At 37.5% G+C, this 15,682-nt stretch overlaps 1 protein-coding gene across 1 annotated transcript in view; it reads left to right on the forward strand.

The window, feature by feature from the left end:
* Positions 1-15,682, forward strand: part of COL9A1 (collagen type IX alpha 1 chain) — a 67,537-nt gene that overhangs the window by 20,320 nt on the left and 31,535 nt on the right. The window contains exons 8-19 of the mRNA XM_050314428.1: positions 321-395; positions 937-972; positions 1,082-1,144; positions 3,225-3,278; positions 3,843-3,878; positions 8,954-8,977; positions 9,267-9,320; positions 10,758-10,811; positions 12,443-12,475; positions 12,564-12,620; positions 13,324-13,377; positions 14,779-14,832. Coding sequence (XP_050170385.1) covers positions 321-395; positions 937-972; positions 1,082-1,144; positions 3,225-3,278; positions 3,843-3,878; positions 8,954-8,977; positions 9,267-9,320; positions 10,758-10,811; positions 12,443-12,475; positions 12,564-12,620; positions 13,324-13,377; positions 14,779-14,832 — 594 coding nt within the window. The remainder of the gene's footprint in view (positions 1-320; positions 396-936; positions 973-1,081; positions 1,145-3,224; positions 3,279-3,842; positions 3,879-8,953; positions 8,978-9,266; positions 9,321-10,757; positions 10,812-12,442; positions 12,476-12,563; positions 12,621-13,323; positions 13,378-14,778; positions 14,833-15,682) is intronic.

Here is a 15,682-nt window from a genome sequence, read left to right on the forward strand (position 1 = left end):
TGCCATGTGGCATTCAGATCCTGTTTGGTGGGGAGCTGAGCCCCCCTTGCCTTGCTCTGGTCCTGCCAGCATTGTGGGGCACAGGAGGGTGGCTGAGCCCAGGGAGTGGGGCTTAGTACCTTCCCTGTTCTGCTCCTAAGGGAAGTATTCCTAGTCATGGCAGTGGCAGCCAAAATGGGATACAGAGCCTGTGATACTGCATGGAGTGAGGACACAGCTCCTCATCACAGCTTACCTGTAGCCTCTCATCATGCCAGACCCCCCACACTGGCTCAGTGGTTTACCAGGCTCTAATTTCTCTTATTTTTACTCTTTGTCAGAGAGGCCCCCCTGGTCCACCAGGCCCTCCAGGTCCACCAGGGCCACCAGGAGTTCCCGGTATTGATGGCATTGATGTAAGTGTTCCCCATGCCCTGCCTAGGAAATAGGAAATGCCTCAAGGTGTAACTCTGTTGTTTGTCAGCATTTGACCCCAAGGAGGTGGAATTTGGCTGCACATACACATAAGAATTGATGGGTCTCATATTCTGTAGTCAGCCGGAGTGGGGGGAGGAAGTGGCCTTTGAGATTATGTAGAAAACTCAGGATTATTTATTTTACGTAATCAGCATCATATGCTGTGATTATCTGTCTTCAATGAGTTGTAGGAGTTTTATAAATCTAATCTCAAAAGGAATCATGTAGAATCACTCATACTGTATCATGATAAGGATTTGTGGTGTTGTTCCTAATAGAAACTGTTATGCATTTTCTCTTAAGTCCTGCCAGAAGTTTCTGTTGGTCTGTAATAGAGGTCATGTGGATTTAATATTATTTTTCTACAATAAGAATCAGTTCAGAATTATTTCTAATTGTCTGTAAATTGGTGTTTTTCATGAAAGACCATAAAAGTTTGCTGTAGTTCTGGCTAATACCTTCCTTTTCATATCTTGTTAGGGGGAGAGAGGTCCAAGTGGCCCCCCTGGTCCACCGGTAAGTGATTTCAGCTACTTTGCATTTGGTCCTTTGAGATAAGAAGTTTTGAGTTTTGTTTGTGTTTCTCTCTCTGAAACATGCTAAACTGTTCATTTAAATCCTGAAGGGTCCAGATGGGGATGCAGGCAAACCAGGATCCCCTGGGTTGCCTGGAGAGCCGGGAGCTGATGTGAGTACATGTGATTTTCTGGAATTTCCTCTTTTTTTTTTTTTTTTTTTTTTAAAGGAAAAATACTTGAGTTTAGTCTGTTTCTGTAGAAGTATGATTTCCTTTTTGAGTTCTTTGTCTTCCTCATAGCTGCCACTGACTGCGAGAGGTGCATGTGGTGGGAGAGGAGCTTAGCTCCAAGCCAAAGACGCCCTTTTGGAGGAGCACAGCGGGACAGCAGCTGAGAAGCAGCACAAGGGCTGGCTGTGCTGCCACTCTGCTCTGCAGATGGCACTGGGCAGTGATGCTGTGGTGGGGAAGCATCCTGCCACCTCTGGAAGCTGGCCCTGGTAGCAGGGCAGGGCAGCAAGGGCATCAGGAGCATCTGCTGATGCATCTTCCTGTCCCTGTGGGAAATAATACAGAAGACCAAAGTTTTAACATCATCTAATGTTGATGGCCTGTTAGGTCATATCTCCTGAATAAATTTGTGGCAATAAAAACACTTTCAAACAAAATTGGGAAACTCTTCATATTTCTCTCTCTTGAGAGCAGTGTTGGAAAGTGTTTCTTGCTATGAAGCAAGCTTGTTGCATTAGTACTTAGATCTTATGCCAGGAGGTAGGCAAGCTTATGTTTAATTTACGTATGTGGTAGTATGCTTTTAACATTTAAAACATCAAAAATATAGGTTATATACAACAAACTAGTATATTAGAGGGTATTACAAATTATATAAATGAAAAAGCCTTTTAATCTATTTAAGGTTGCAATGCTGTTAGAGGTTAAATTTTAATTTGCTTTTGAGAAGAGATTTAGTGGACATGGAGCTGGAACAGTCTTTAATTAAACTGTTCAGATTTCAAATCTGTAAGAGGAAATAGGCTTTGTGAGTGAGATCTCATACCACTTCATTTTTTCCTGAAAACAGTACAGACCCATAACCCATTTGTACCTGGTTACAAAAATCCATAAGCAGATCTTTAAAGATCATTGCCTCTTATAATATTCACTTAAGGCATAGTTTTATTTTCCTTGCCAAAATTCATGGGAACACAATCAGATGAAATAGAACCCACTAAACTTGAGTCAGCTTTTGATATTTGTTCACACTTGCATATTCCCTTGTATTAGTAGATGAATGAAAATGTAATACTAGAATACAGTCTTCTGAAATGTTGAACCTTTTTTATTTTCACTTGAAGACAAAACATGGGACCTTACTGTACTCCCACCATGCATTTAACTTTTAATTGGGGTTTTAGATTTATAATACCTTTTGTATTTAATTGATGAAGCAGTTCTGACTTTTTAAATCTCATTTTATTTCACGAATTATTTCAGTGTCAGGTTTAATAGACTGTGAAAAGATACTGTACAGTAATTGCCTGTAATGATCATGTAAGCTTTCAAAAGCAAATTGTCAGAACAGTTCTGTGAAAACTGAATTGCTGGAAGTGTACCAAGAAAAGTGGAAGTGTACCAAAATGGAAAAGCATTGGACAAACATAGAAGAAAAACTCCTATGGATATCTGGAAGTTTCTAAGCCATATAAGCTGGCTATAAATTTGGAAACAAAAAGAATCAAAAGAACTCTAAATGAATTTGGAGTTATAATACCATGGCTGCTTTTTAGTTTTATCCAGGTAGACAAGTGTGGTTCAAGGACTAACTTTAAATCTGACCTGGCAGTTTTGTTGATTTTTTTGCTGTTGTTGTGTGTGTGTTTGTTGTTGTCAATGAATGGTTTACTTGAAATGGAAAACACTCACAGTTTTTGGTTTTTAAACTGAGCCATGAACTAAATTAATTAATTTCCCATTGAGAAGAAATAAGACTGTGTGAGATCACGGTTTTATTTAATAATGATTTAACTGAATCATTTTTGAAGACACATATCACTGGCAATGTTTGTCACCAGAAGCTAGTATTTTGAACTTGTGCAATTCTATCTGTACATGTAGATATTTGAGTTGCAAGTCTCCTGCAGTTACTTATTTCATTTAATAGCTTTGTTATTCTATGTTTTAGAATTTTTTCTGTTGTAATTAAGAAAACCACATAACCCTTGCATTAACACTGTATACACTACTTCCAAAGGGATTCACGGGACCTGATGGCTCACGTGGAGCCCCAGGACTAAAAGGACAGAAGGTAAGAACAAAATTATGCATGAAATTATGGATTTTTTTTTTTTTTAAAGCAGGACTTCTGTTTGTCTCTATGCAACTAATAATATGCTGAAGTCTTTCTTACAATATTAAAACATCTGTAGATTACAGGCCCTTTTCACACAGTACAAAGCAGCTTTCATTCCCCCAGTCAGCAATAAGGAATGGTGATACTAGATTGATGGCATTAAGGCTGAACATTTTCAGTAGTAGTGAGGCTCTTTTGTTTTATAATTAATGTCACTGTAACATGCAGTGAAACCTGACTTCATCGGCAGTCATACAAATGAAATATAGATCAGAAGTGAGAGTGATCAGAAACCAGCTTGTTGGAATTTTCTTGGGGTAGGGGAAACAAAACCCTGAGGCTGTATTTTTTTAATACTGAGAAAATATCTCCTTTGTATCAAGTCTTACTGAAACCAGCATAGCATTGATGAAGTGACTAATACTTGCAGACTATGTCTACTAAATGATACTCCCCAAAAGATAAGAACATTTTCCCGTCTGTTGTTTACAAAACTTTATGTTTTTTTGTCTTTTAAAGGGTGAGCCAGGACTACCAGGTGCTCGTGGACTTCCAGTAAGTAATATGTTTAGAATATGAAGAAGATTTTTACACCTTAAGTATTAATATGAAGGATTCTTACCACTAAATGTAGTGAAGAAAAGTCAAAAACTGTTTCTGAGGTTTCAAAAAACCCGTAAGTTATTAAAGTAGTACTTTTAAGGAACCTTTTTGTCTTTATACCTAAGCGTGCAAATATTATGTTTGGTTTGTATGCTATAGAAAAGAGTGTGTGTGATGTCCCAAGTTGTGGACTTATACCATTTTTTCCATGTCTTTGTGAAAATGCTACAGAGACAAGAGAGCCCATGTTTCATTTGCATAGTCTACAGTTACTCCTGTTTTCAGCTCCTTGCCATATGTTTTAATGGGATCACTGAAGTCTAAGACTCCCTTGGCCATTCTGAAAACAAGACAAAATATGAGAAAGGACATACCAAGAGTACTGTTCCAGTTGGCATGCAGATGGGTTTAGCATCCATTTTTAGGGGCTGAAAATAATTGTGAACTTTGGGAATTTTACAGGTTGAAGAAGTGAATGATGAATGGCATGTAGAAACATAGATTAGGAAAAAACCTCAAGGAATATGAGTATTGGAACAAGATGGCTGGCATAAATTGAAATAGGGCTGCACATAATGTAATTAAAAATTAGATTCGTATCGGATAAATGATTTAAATTAAATAGAAGAGGCATTGTATTCCCATATAACACTCCTTGTATATTTGAATTTCTGACCCTGTCCTATTAACTCTCATTAACTTTATGTTAAAAAATAATTCTGATATTTGGCCAGAGAGAAAATGATAAAGTTATTCTTGAAATTGTTACATTATAGATCATGTTCAAATTTAAGATGAATCACTTTGTGGACATTTTACCTTAATTTTCATGGATGGTGTTTCTTACCTGAAAATCTGGAACATAGGTAATACTTTTATAATGGCTGGTCAAGATATAGAACTCAATATATGAGCGAGATTTAGTCACAGAAAACAGCACAACTGAGGTAGCTTCTAAGTAGACTGAAACCTTCACATTTTTCTGTTAAGGGCTTGAGGTTTTCAGTTTGTTTATTCTAATTTTTTTACTGTCACATAGATATGGAAATAATTTCTGGGTTGTATGCAATGCATTTTAAAATGTGTAGCTATAATAAAGAGATAGTTTAACTCTGCCAGGTATGTTACAGGAAAAAATGAATAAGGAGATGGAGCAACTCTCCTATGAGGGAAGGCTGAGAGAACTGGGGTTGTTTAGCCTGGAAAAGAGAAGGCTTTGGGTTGACCTAATTGTAAGCTTCCAGTACCTAAAGAGAGCCTTCAAGAAAGCTGGAGGGGGACTTTTTACAAAGGCATGTAGTGATAGGACAAAGGGGAAATGACTTTAAACAGAAAGAGAGTAGATTGGGATTAGATATTAGGAGGAGATTCTTTACTGTGAGGGTGGTGAGGCACTGGAACAGGTTGCCCAGAGGAGTTGTGGATGCCCCATCCCTCGAAGTGTTCAAGGCCAAGTGGGATGGGGCACTGAGCAACCTGGTCTAGTGGAAGGTGTCCCTGCCCATGGCATTGGAACTAGATGGTCTTTAAGGTCCCTTCCAAACCAAGCCATTCTGTAATTCTATGATGGGAAAAAATGGGGAAATAAAACAGAGTTACAGAAATACTTGGTTGAAATACTGTAGTGTTCTAGCCTGTCAACTGAAATAAAAACTGACTTGGGGAAAACATACGTGATTTTAGCTCACCATTAACAGAGTAACATGAGAACAAATAATTTAAGAGCCTCCAGGAAAAGTGTGTGTATAAAATATGTATGGAGAGGGTTAATTTCAATTTAGAGGAAGAGATACTACTTTGGGAAGGCAGAAAACTGGACCAACTTGTCAAAGTTGAATGCTGATTCTGTTCAGAGCAGCAGTTCTTTTGTCATGTGATATTTTGAGATTATAAAAGCAATCAATCTGCTGAGATTTTGGACCATTGTTTAAAGTTGAGTGATTTTTTTTTTTTTTTTTTTGCTCTGAGACTCTCAACCTTAAGGCGATAATGCTTCAATGACCCTTAGTAGGTATTGCTTTTGGAGTTGTCCTGCTACTTCTTAATAAGCAGCTGAAGCTTATATTTTAAGGTGAATGTGCAGGAATATTTATAATGAAGAAATGAGAATTTTTATTTATTATTTATTTATTTAAAATAAAAAATGTTAAGACTTATCACCTCCTGACTAATAAGTAACCTTGTACTTACTTAAGATTAAACCTTAGACCTCACAGGTTAGGAAGAAGCCTAGTGTTTGATTTTGTAGCTCCGTGGTTGTTAACCCATGCATGCTGAATCCACGTAGAAAGATTAATGCTCAAAATAAATCTCTTTAGGAAGGCCTGTATAATTGCACTTTTTCCTTTGATGAATGGTTGTAAGATACTGAAGAAATTGCATAGTTATGGAAGATTCTCAAAATGGCCAGCAGTAGTCATCTCACCTTTAGTGAGATTAAACCTAATAACAACAACAACAACAACAAAATAATAAACAAACAAAAATCAAACACAACCCCAAACAAACAACAAAAAAAGCCAAAACAAAAAACCCCAACCCCTCAAAAAAGGTAGAAGTGGTAGTGCTGGAGTGTGATGGTTCTAATTTTCAGATTCAGAGACTTTTGGAGAAGCTTTTACTACAAACGTGAAGTAATGGGGTTGTTTAACGTTTGTAAGTCTTTTGTTTGATCCGTGAGTCCTCATATACTAGAAACATATTGAGCACATTTATGAATCTGCATATTAACTGTGTGATTAGATGAGTGTTTAGGTGTAATTATGCACTGCTTTGAATTCAGTCAGAGGCCTTTTGCAAATGGAGTAGTCCCTGGATGGTTATCCAGAGACTTCATTTCTCACAAAATCCCCTGCTTAGGTTGTAAAATGCTCAGTGCAAAGAGAAAACCAGAAGCCTTGGCTGCAATATTAATTAGTTTTAAATTATCACTGTTTTTCAAGCTCATCCAGTGGAATTTGTCAGCCAAGTTAGGACTTCAGGTTAACTTCTAGAACGAATATTAAGGATGTAATGTTTTATACATAGCATTTGCTTTTCTGCCTCTTGTAACTTTTTCTTCCCCAGAATGTATCCTGGCAATCTTCAGTTACCATCTTTTACCTTTCCTTTGTTATTTTTCCTGCTTCATTTCTCAGATAACTGCGCTAAATATTTCACAGAATGTTCTGGATTGGAAGGGACCCACAAGGATCATAAAGTCCAACTCTGAAGTGAATGGCCCATACAGGGATTGAACCCACAACCTTGATTATTTAGTTTTGATTTATTCTTGGTCTCATCTGTTTGGCAGATAATGTTTCAAGTGACAGGTTTACAAAATTCGTAGAATACATCTGATTAATTCAAGCAATTTTTTTTCAGAAGTAACTTAAGTATGCTGATGTCTCTGATCTGACCCTGGTAAATGGACCTGCTACATTCAGTGCATGTATTGCACTCTTCAGTCCATTCTCTCTGTTAAGTTCCTTCAAACTTTTTTATGAGCTGACATATTTCGAAGTGATTTAGGCATCTGGCATATGAGTAGGATTGTGTGTATTTAGTGACCAAGAATTTGAAAATGTTTGAAGGTCAACTAAAACATGGCATCCAGCACAGGGTACACATACAGATGCTGGTATTAGACTCTTTGTGGTGGATAGCAGAGATACTTAGCAGACATGCAGTGTCTCTGAGCCAGGTGATTTTGGACTTTGGATTACCACCCATGTCCCTGCATTCCATGTGCTCTGTGCATCAGGTGAGCACCTCCAAAGCAGGAAGCAAGCAGCTAGGAATGTAAGGCTTCAGTCCCAGGTTCAGTGGAGAGGCTTTCCCTTTAGGACACAAAGGCAGGGACATGGGCTGCTGGTTGGGATCATTAACTGCTTTGTGTATGTCCTCACTGACTGATTGCACTGCAGCTCTCAGCTTTGCAACTGGGTCTACTTCATGGCCGGAAGGGTGGAGTAGCCACGTAAGGGGGAGGTATGGGTTGCTGAGGGAGAGCCCCTGCTCCTTGGAATCCTAATTAGTAATGTGAGGAGATGCAGTTGAGTGGGCAGAGGAGGGGACAGGCTTCTCCTGGGCTGCTGTGTGGGCTGGACACAATAACTGTAGCTGCTGCTTTTGGTATTGTTTGACTTTCTCTGCCACTGTTTAGGGGCATGTTAGGAAGGGGTACTCCAGTGAGAACCTTCAAGTGTTTGGTTTCCTTCCTTCAGAGGCAGGTGATATTATAACATTGGATATGTGATACAGTGAAAGTCTAATTATAGTCAAATATGATAGCAAAGGGATTATGTAGGTTGTGCAAACTTACTTTCTGCTGTGTATTAAATCGTTAAAATAGAATGACCCTGATAAATGCTTGAAATTTTCACTGTGATGTACCAAGTTTTATAAAGGCAGCTTTACAAATACAATCCTGGATTGATATTCAGTGGTTTTTAAAAGTTGCATTTAGCCCAGGTGCTTTATTACATCAAATCTCCTCAAGATTTAAGTATGTTTAGTATTTTTTATGCTAGTATTTCATACATATCGTTGACACTGTTCTCCATAAAATTTTACATTTGCTTTAATAATGCAGGACTGAGGGATCAGTTTTCATAGAGGGAGTGTATTGTCCAAATAGGCAGAATTATCTTGGATGCTTCTCACTAAAGTGATTCAGAGCAATACTGAAGGGAAATGTAAACAGGAGCAGTTTGGTGTTCTTTCTGATTACCAAAAAGCACTAGTTTAATGGATTTAGACCTCAAGGAAGCACTGGCGCAAAAAAGTTCTCTGTTATTATCAATTTAAATACATTGTTAGAAGGGAATGATTGTAGCATAGGTATGTTCATCATGGTACTTGTTAATTAGCTAAATCCAAAGGAAAATATATTTAGCATTAGTTGAATAAGGTTCTGAAAATGGTTTTGCAGAATCAAACATCAGGGAGGTTTTATACCTTTTAATCCCAAATACTCTGTTCTTGTCAAAAGTTTGAATAGATTTGGAATCCTCTCCACGTTTCTGACCTGTCTTCATATTTCACAGGGCAAGGGGATTCTTGGACCACCTGTAAGTATCATTCTTACAATTAATAAATATACTGTTCTACTGCTTAAATATTCAATAAAGATATTATACTGTAATAAAAAGTCAGTGAAAATAGAGACTTTTTTTTATCCAGATGTTCTATGTCTATTATGTACATTTTCTTCAGCTACCGTAGCATTGGTCTGTTGTATATGGGGCAAGAATACTGGTGTCTGAAGGCATAGATTGTTGAGAGAATTATATTTTCTCTCTCCTTGAATGCTTGTCACATAGGTATGATTTAAAAATACTGTTTACTTTGGTTTTTTAGGGTCCAGCTGGTGCAGCAGGACTTCCTGGGGAAGTAGGTCGTGCTGGTCCACCTGTAAGTACTACTATGTTTGCTGAAAATGTAGATTTATTCAATTGCTAGAAGTTATTTAAAGAAAAAAGGAATAATTACTGGGCCATCTAAACACTGCTTGGGCTATTACAGTACTTTCAAATGTATTTTTTTTCATGATCCAGTCAGGGCCACTGACCTACTGACTAGTAGAAGAAAGATTGTGTTTGAAGGTCATCAGAAATAAGGAACAATGAATAGACCAAAAAGAGGGCCACCTATTAGATTAGGATGAAATGACTCGTGGAGTGCCCTATACTCTACTTCTCCTCTTATTCAAGGAAAGCTAAAATCAAAAGGCAAACCTGTTAGAAATATGGAAAGTGTAAAACTTAACGTTTCATGTAGACCTTTAACTTTACTCGTGTCATCTCACATGTAAATTATGGTACACGATCACATACAATTTCTGATTTTCATTTACATATCAGTGAGCATGGCAATTCAGCATTTCTTCTTAGTCTCATTTATGTGTAACTCCATCTACTGATCTTACTGCTAAACTGTGCACTCAGTTTCATCACACTGTCCCATTTTGACTCCATACTTTACCATTAAAGTGCAAGTTGAAACCAATTGTTATTTTCTTACTTGAAATCTGAAACAGCATCAAAATTTTGTTTAGTAAAGCCTACTTTTTAATACATGTGTTGTGTTCAATCATATAAATGAATTTAAAAAAAGAATATTAAAAACTTCTAGTCTGTTTCAGAAGATGATCCATGTAGCGCTCTGTGTTGTCAGTAGCAAGGGCAAGAACGGATGCCTATGGAAGTGTACAGGCTATGTGAAGAATGGCATTTTTCTGTCATATACTGTCACACATTCTGTCAGTTGGCAGTTCAGAGGCTACCAGAGTCAGAAATTGCATCTGTGGTGCCTTTTTCCAAAGCTGCATGTGAGCCTATCCTCAAATTCAAAGCATTCAAAAAAAATAGTTTGCAGAGGTTCTACATTTTCTTTACTTATACAAGCACTAGACATCAAAACTTCACAAACAGGAGAAGATTCTAACTTGCTAAATTCATCTTGGGCTTTGAAAAAGGGGATTTTCCCCTCTCTCTCCTTTGGGCATTTTTGCCAATTACTAGGATTCTTTTCCTTCAGAACTGAAGGAGCAGTTATAAGACAGAGGAGTGCATAGATGATCCTGTGGTCAGGTGTTTTAGCATTCTAAAGCAGCTGAAAATTTGTTTGGTTTTTTGTGGCTTCTATTTCACAACATGGCTGCCATTCTACTCAAAAAACCAATTTCCCGTTCTACCATGGGAGTCATGATGTAGGTTGATGTTTTAATTGGCTGCCTAGTCTGTCCTTCTGTAGCCACTTAATTTCTCACTGGTGTTGTATGGTCTGAATATGTAACTACTGGTTGTCATTATTGCTATGAATATATAAAATTCTTTTACCCTTTTAAAGGGAGATCCAGGAAAAAGAGGGCCACGAGGGCCACCAGGACCACCAGGTCCTCCGGTAAGTGATATTCAAAAGTGGTAACATCTGAATTTTGCGTTGTTGCTGCTTGAACAACTTCTCCTCAAGTCCTAGAGCTGAATACTGAGTTTACAATTTCAACAGGCTTTTGAACCTACATTTAGAAAGTAAGCTTCTAGTCTCTGTGGCTATAAAAAGGTAGTTTGAAATGCAAACTATAACTTCTGTCATTATGCCTTCCCAGTTCTACAGACTGTAAATGCACAGGTTTTAAACTTCCTTGTAAATATATGCTGTAAATATAGTCTTAGTCAGGCCTCACTCTCATTACTTCAACAGAGGAAGACTTTTCTCTGTTAGAAGAAGAAAAATTTAATGTTTAGCTCACGGGACAAATATATGCTTCTAGGGGGCTTCAGTTCTTATGTCTTTCTTGCAATCAGGCTTGCTACTTACAAAGAAAAAATATTGCAGCAGTGCTTTGCTGCTCAAGGAGAATAGTTATCTTTTTTGAACCTCTTTGGAGGAGGGATGTGCGTTTGCTATTTTGTTGTGGCAATTTACCTGCCCAGAGAGATGAAACAGTTTGGCAGACACACTGGATTCTGAGTGCTGTGAAATGCAAACTACTGGGAAACGTGATGTACTAACGTCTTTTTAAAAGCTGTACTGTTCCTCTGCTTAGAACCTCCTCCTCCCCATTCTTTAGGGACAGACCCTAAGTTCATGTGCTTTATCTGTGTCTGTCGTTCTCTCTATCTGTCTTTCTCATTTTCATGAAAGTTGCCAGAGAACTGACAGAGGCATTGTAAAAAACACAAACGGTCAAGTGTAGAAGAGTAATTAGGAAACAAGCAGAAACAAATTCTCAGCATGGTTGCTTCTATTCCTTGATGTTTTGTCCTTTTTGGGTTTCTGAAGTGCCATAGTCTCACTTCAGTTAAAGACATTATGGACCCAAGTACTCTCGGCTTTTTTTAAATTATTCAGTTATAAACTGAGAGAAGCTCATTCCTTAAACTTCCCTGTGCTTCTCTCTGAAATGGTGTGCTCCCTCCCACTGGGCTTTAGAGAGCACAGCTACTGCTGTGAAATCATATTTCTCCCTGTTGTGCCTCATAAGCCTCCCGTTAGCTTCCATCAAGCATTTGATTTAATATGAGGAATGGCCTTCCCTTCACTGAGTCCATCTCATTGTGCACTGCTGTCTGGTTTATTGCAACTGTCATCTAAGAGTGCTTGTGTTGTGGGAAGATTAGTTTTTCTGAAAAGATGTGAATCTTTTGCTGAATGGTAGTAAGTTACTGCTGTTATAGAAATTTTCTTGGATCCTTTTGGAAATTTTATGTGGTTTGGTTATATTTGATCTATATTTAATAGAAAATAAGATTGAGGTAGCTTAAAAAGCAAAAGAAATATTTTGATTTGTTTGTTTGTTTTTGAAAAGTTGATGAAAGTTAGAGAACAGGATTTTGCGGGTACCTGTGATCACCCTACAATATAATCCAACAGTTTAGATGCTTTTCATGTCAGAGATCCTTTGTTGATTATACTTCTAATTCTGTCTTTAGATAGTAGTATTTTCTCTTTTGTCTGATGACTGTATTGCCTAATGGGTCAGGACAGGTTATTTCTCTTTTACTGACTTTGATTAATTTAATTTAATTTAGGGGACAATTGGCCTGCAGGATGGTGACCTGTTGGTAAGATTGTTTTCCATGTGTTTTTATAAGCAATTTCAGACAGCATTATTTTACCTATGTGGTAGTAACTGTGTGAATGCTTTCCCAGTGTCCCAATGCTTGTCCACCTGGCCGCCCAGGGCACGCTGGCTTAATGGGAATGAAGGTAAGAGAACTTGTTTGTTCAAGCATTCCTTATAGAGACGCTGTCTCAATGCACTAGGGGGTTAATTGCTGGCTTGACAAAAGGGCACTTCACTGTTAATTTCAAAAAATGTTTCATCAATGTAGTTGTTTAGGATTATTCAACTCTTGACTGCTAAAATAACCTCTTCTGTTGAAATCTCTTGCTTCTGCTTTAATCTTCAGGGTAAAATTTATGTGTGGTCTTAAAAGGATTAGAGTATCTGAAGGATTGCTTCATTCACTTTCTGGACTATTTGTAGTCTGACTCCAGAAACTCTAAGTATTCCCCCAAATCCTTAGTATGTTTTCCTTCTTTCTCTCTTCCTGGGAGACCTATAACATACTAAGTTGAAACGAACACCTTTTGAGTCTCATTTTAGGGAAGATTTTTGTTTTTATGCATTTTTTACTGGTTTCTAGGAACCTGAGGAAATTTTTATGGGGTAATGTAAGAATAAGTACTAACATGCCTAGAAACGCAGCCTTGTTAGATCCAAAAGCAGATATTTTTGAGCAGGATACTTAATATGTGGTGTTTCCTAGACAGGTGAGGAAGCTGGTGAATGGGGTTTGGGAGGGAACAGCAAGATAGTTCTCAGCAGTCTGTGTCTGTTTTATAAAACCGTATTTTAATTTTGAATAATATTTATTTATTTATTTTGGGGGTTTTGCATTTATTTTAGGGACAAAAAGGTTCAAAAGGAGAGTCTGGTGAACCAGGAAAACAAGGTTATAAGGTAAAAAAAGAAAAGATGAAAAACTGCTCTTCTTTTTAGCAAGCTAATGGTAGTTTAGCCACTTCTTCAAAAAAAAATTACACTTTGTTAGAATTCTTAATTGTTTTAATAGAATGCACGAAATGATATTACACGTTATGATGCTCCAGAGTAACCGAAGGCACATCTCTGTTCTTTATTCACTTGTACTCTGTATTTATTAGGGTGCAGAGGTCATACCCATCTTGATTTTTATTTTGATCATTATTATGGAAATCATGGCAATAACTGAAGTTAAATTTATTAATTGAAAAGCTTCCAAACATTTAAATGCACATAATTCTGTGGACTTACCAAGTTAATAGTTCTGTGGCACAGATGAGTAGTTCTGTGAAGAACAAGAGAGAAAACATATTTGAGAGGGAAAGGACACTGTGTAAGTTCATAAGAAAAGCATGATTGTAACTAGAGGGGCCAAGTCCAATTCAGCTTGAAAACTGAAAAGTGAACTCCTAAGGTGTTTCATTTAAATTGAACCTTGTTATGTAACCTTCATAGAATCATTGAATGGTTTGGAAGGGAACCTTGAAGATCACCTAGTTCCAACCCCCCTGCTCTGGGCAGGGACACCTTCCACTAGACCAGGTTCCTCAGAGCCCCATCCAAGCTGCCCTTGAACACCTCCAGGGCTGGGACATCCACAACTTCCCTGGGAAATATTTGTATGAAAAATTCAGAAGATTTGCACTGCCTTGGTCCATGCTTCCATGTCCTTTGGAGGACAAAGCATCAGAGGAAAGTTTTTTTAAAAGCCCTGCACTCTATTCCTAGGCATATTAAAAAGATTATTAATTTATTAGAAACAGCTTACCTTTTTTTTCCAGGGATGTTGAGCAGTTGTCTTATCCCTTTTTACAAATTAAACTGGCAATATGTACTGTTGTTCCATTACTGTGCACTATCACTGTATGAAAGAGATTACCATCTAATCAAGGAGGGGTTTTGCCAGATAAGGCATTTTTCCATTTAATTTTCAGAAAATTCGGAAGTGCAATGTGGTATTGTGATGCAGATCTATTAGCATATTCGGTACATTCACATGCATGAAAATACTTTCCCTGCTCTTTTAATCTAGAAGAACAAGAAAATCTAAAGAGATTAATGTCAAGAAAATATGGAATGACAGATTAAGAGTAAAAGTATAATTATTCTTTACATTGAGGTTTCTTTGAAATTACCCTATTGACTAAAAGTTGAATGGCACATGAACCTGAATGAGTATCTGTCTGAGGGCTTCATTTGGATTCCTTTCAAGCAGGACATGGTGACAGAAAACTCTAAGGAGTAAATGCACCTTGTATGTTGAGAGAGCAATATGCTTGGCATGGATTAGCTACCCATGTATTCCTTTTGCTTTCCCAGGGTGAAGAAGGGGATCAAGGACCCATCGGTGAAGTGGGAGCTCAAGGCCCTCCAGTAAAGTATTTCCTCTTAAATAGTGTTATCCATTTGCTCCAGTATGTCATATCTTTTTTCCTTACTATTGGAAGAAAACAGATATTATAATATCTCCATACATCTTTCACTTTATTGTGCCATATTGTCTGTGATTAAAAGTAAAATAATTTAAGTCCCTCCAAAAAGCTACATTATCACTCAACACAAAGCTCCATATAGTTCTAGAGGAAGGCTAATTTTAAAAACTGTTCCATGTCCTAAATTTTGTGTTGTGCTTAGATTGTGAAAATAGTTGGATTTTCTTTTTCTTGGCCTTTCTTTCTGTTATTTTGTTGACTCTGACTTCATCCTTGCAAAGCTAGTGTTTGTTTGTAACATGATCAACTGTAAAATTCAGACTTGGCTAAGAGAATGAAGTAGCCTTGAGGATGAGTAGCCTACTTGAACATGAAGTAGTAACACAGCATACCTATGATTTTGGAGTTATTTTCTTGTCCTGTTTCACTGTGCTTAGTTCTGGCACAAACCTCCTCAGCTTGTTCCTTGTGAGCAGCTGTCATGGTTTCTGCAGCTGAAAAGGGCTAGGGAAAATAATAAATGGGTCATTCTAAGTAAGAGAAACAGGCATAACCACCTTTAATTTCTGTGGTCTATTTTCTGATTGGGTCTTATGTTTTTTTCTCAGATGTGAAACTATTTAATGCCGTTGATGGCCACATATGATATTATACAGCAGCTTACTTTGATGCATGGACATCCAAATCCTAAATTACAAAATTCTCTATGAATATAAACATAAGACAACATAAACCTCTGGATTATGACTAGAGAAAGATAAAGAAAGAACAGGCTACGTAAAGCAAAGTGT

This window comes from Myiozetetes cayanensis, unplaced genomic scaffold (assembly GCF_022539395.1).
Source record: "Myiozetetes cayanensis isolate MyiCay16 unplaced genomic scaffold, myiCay2020 scf2-11, whole genome shotgun sequence".
In the NCBI taxonomy this organism is placed as follows: domain Eukaryota; kingdom Metazoa; phylum Chordata; class Aves; order Passeriformes; family Tyrannidae; genus Myiozetetes; species Myiozetetes cayanensis.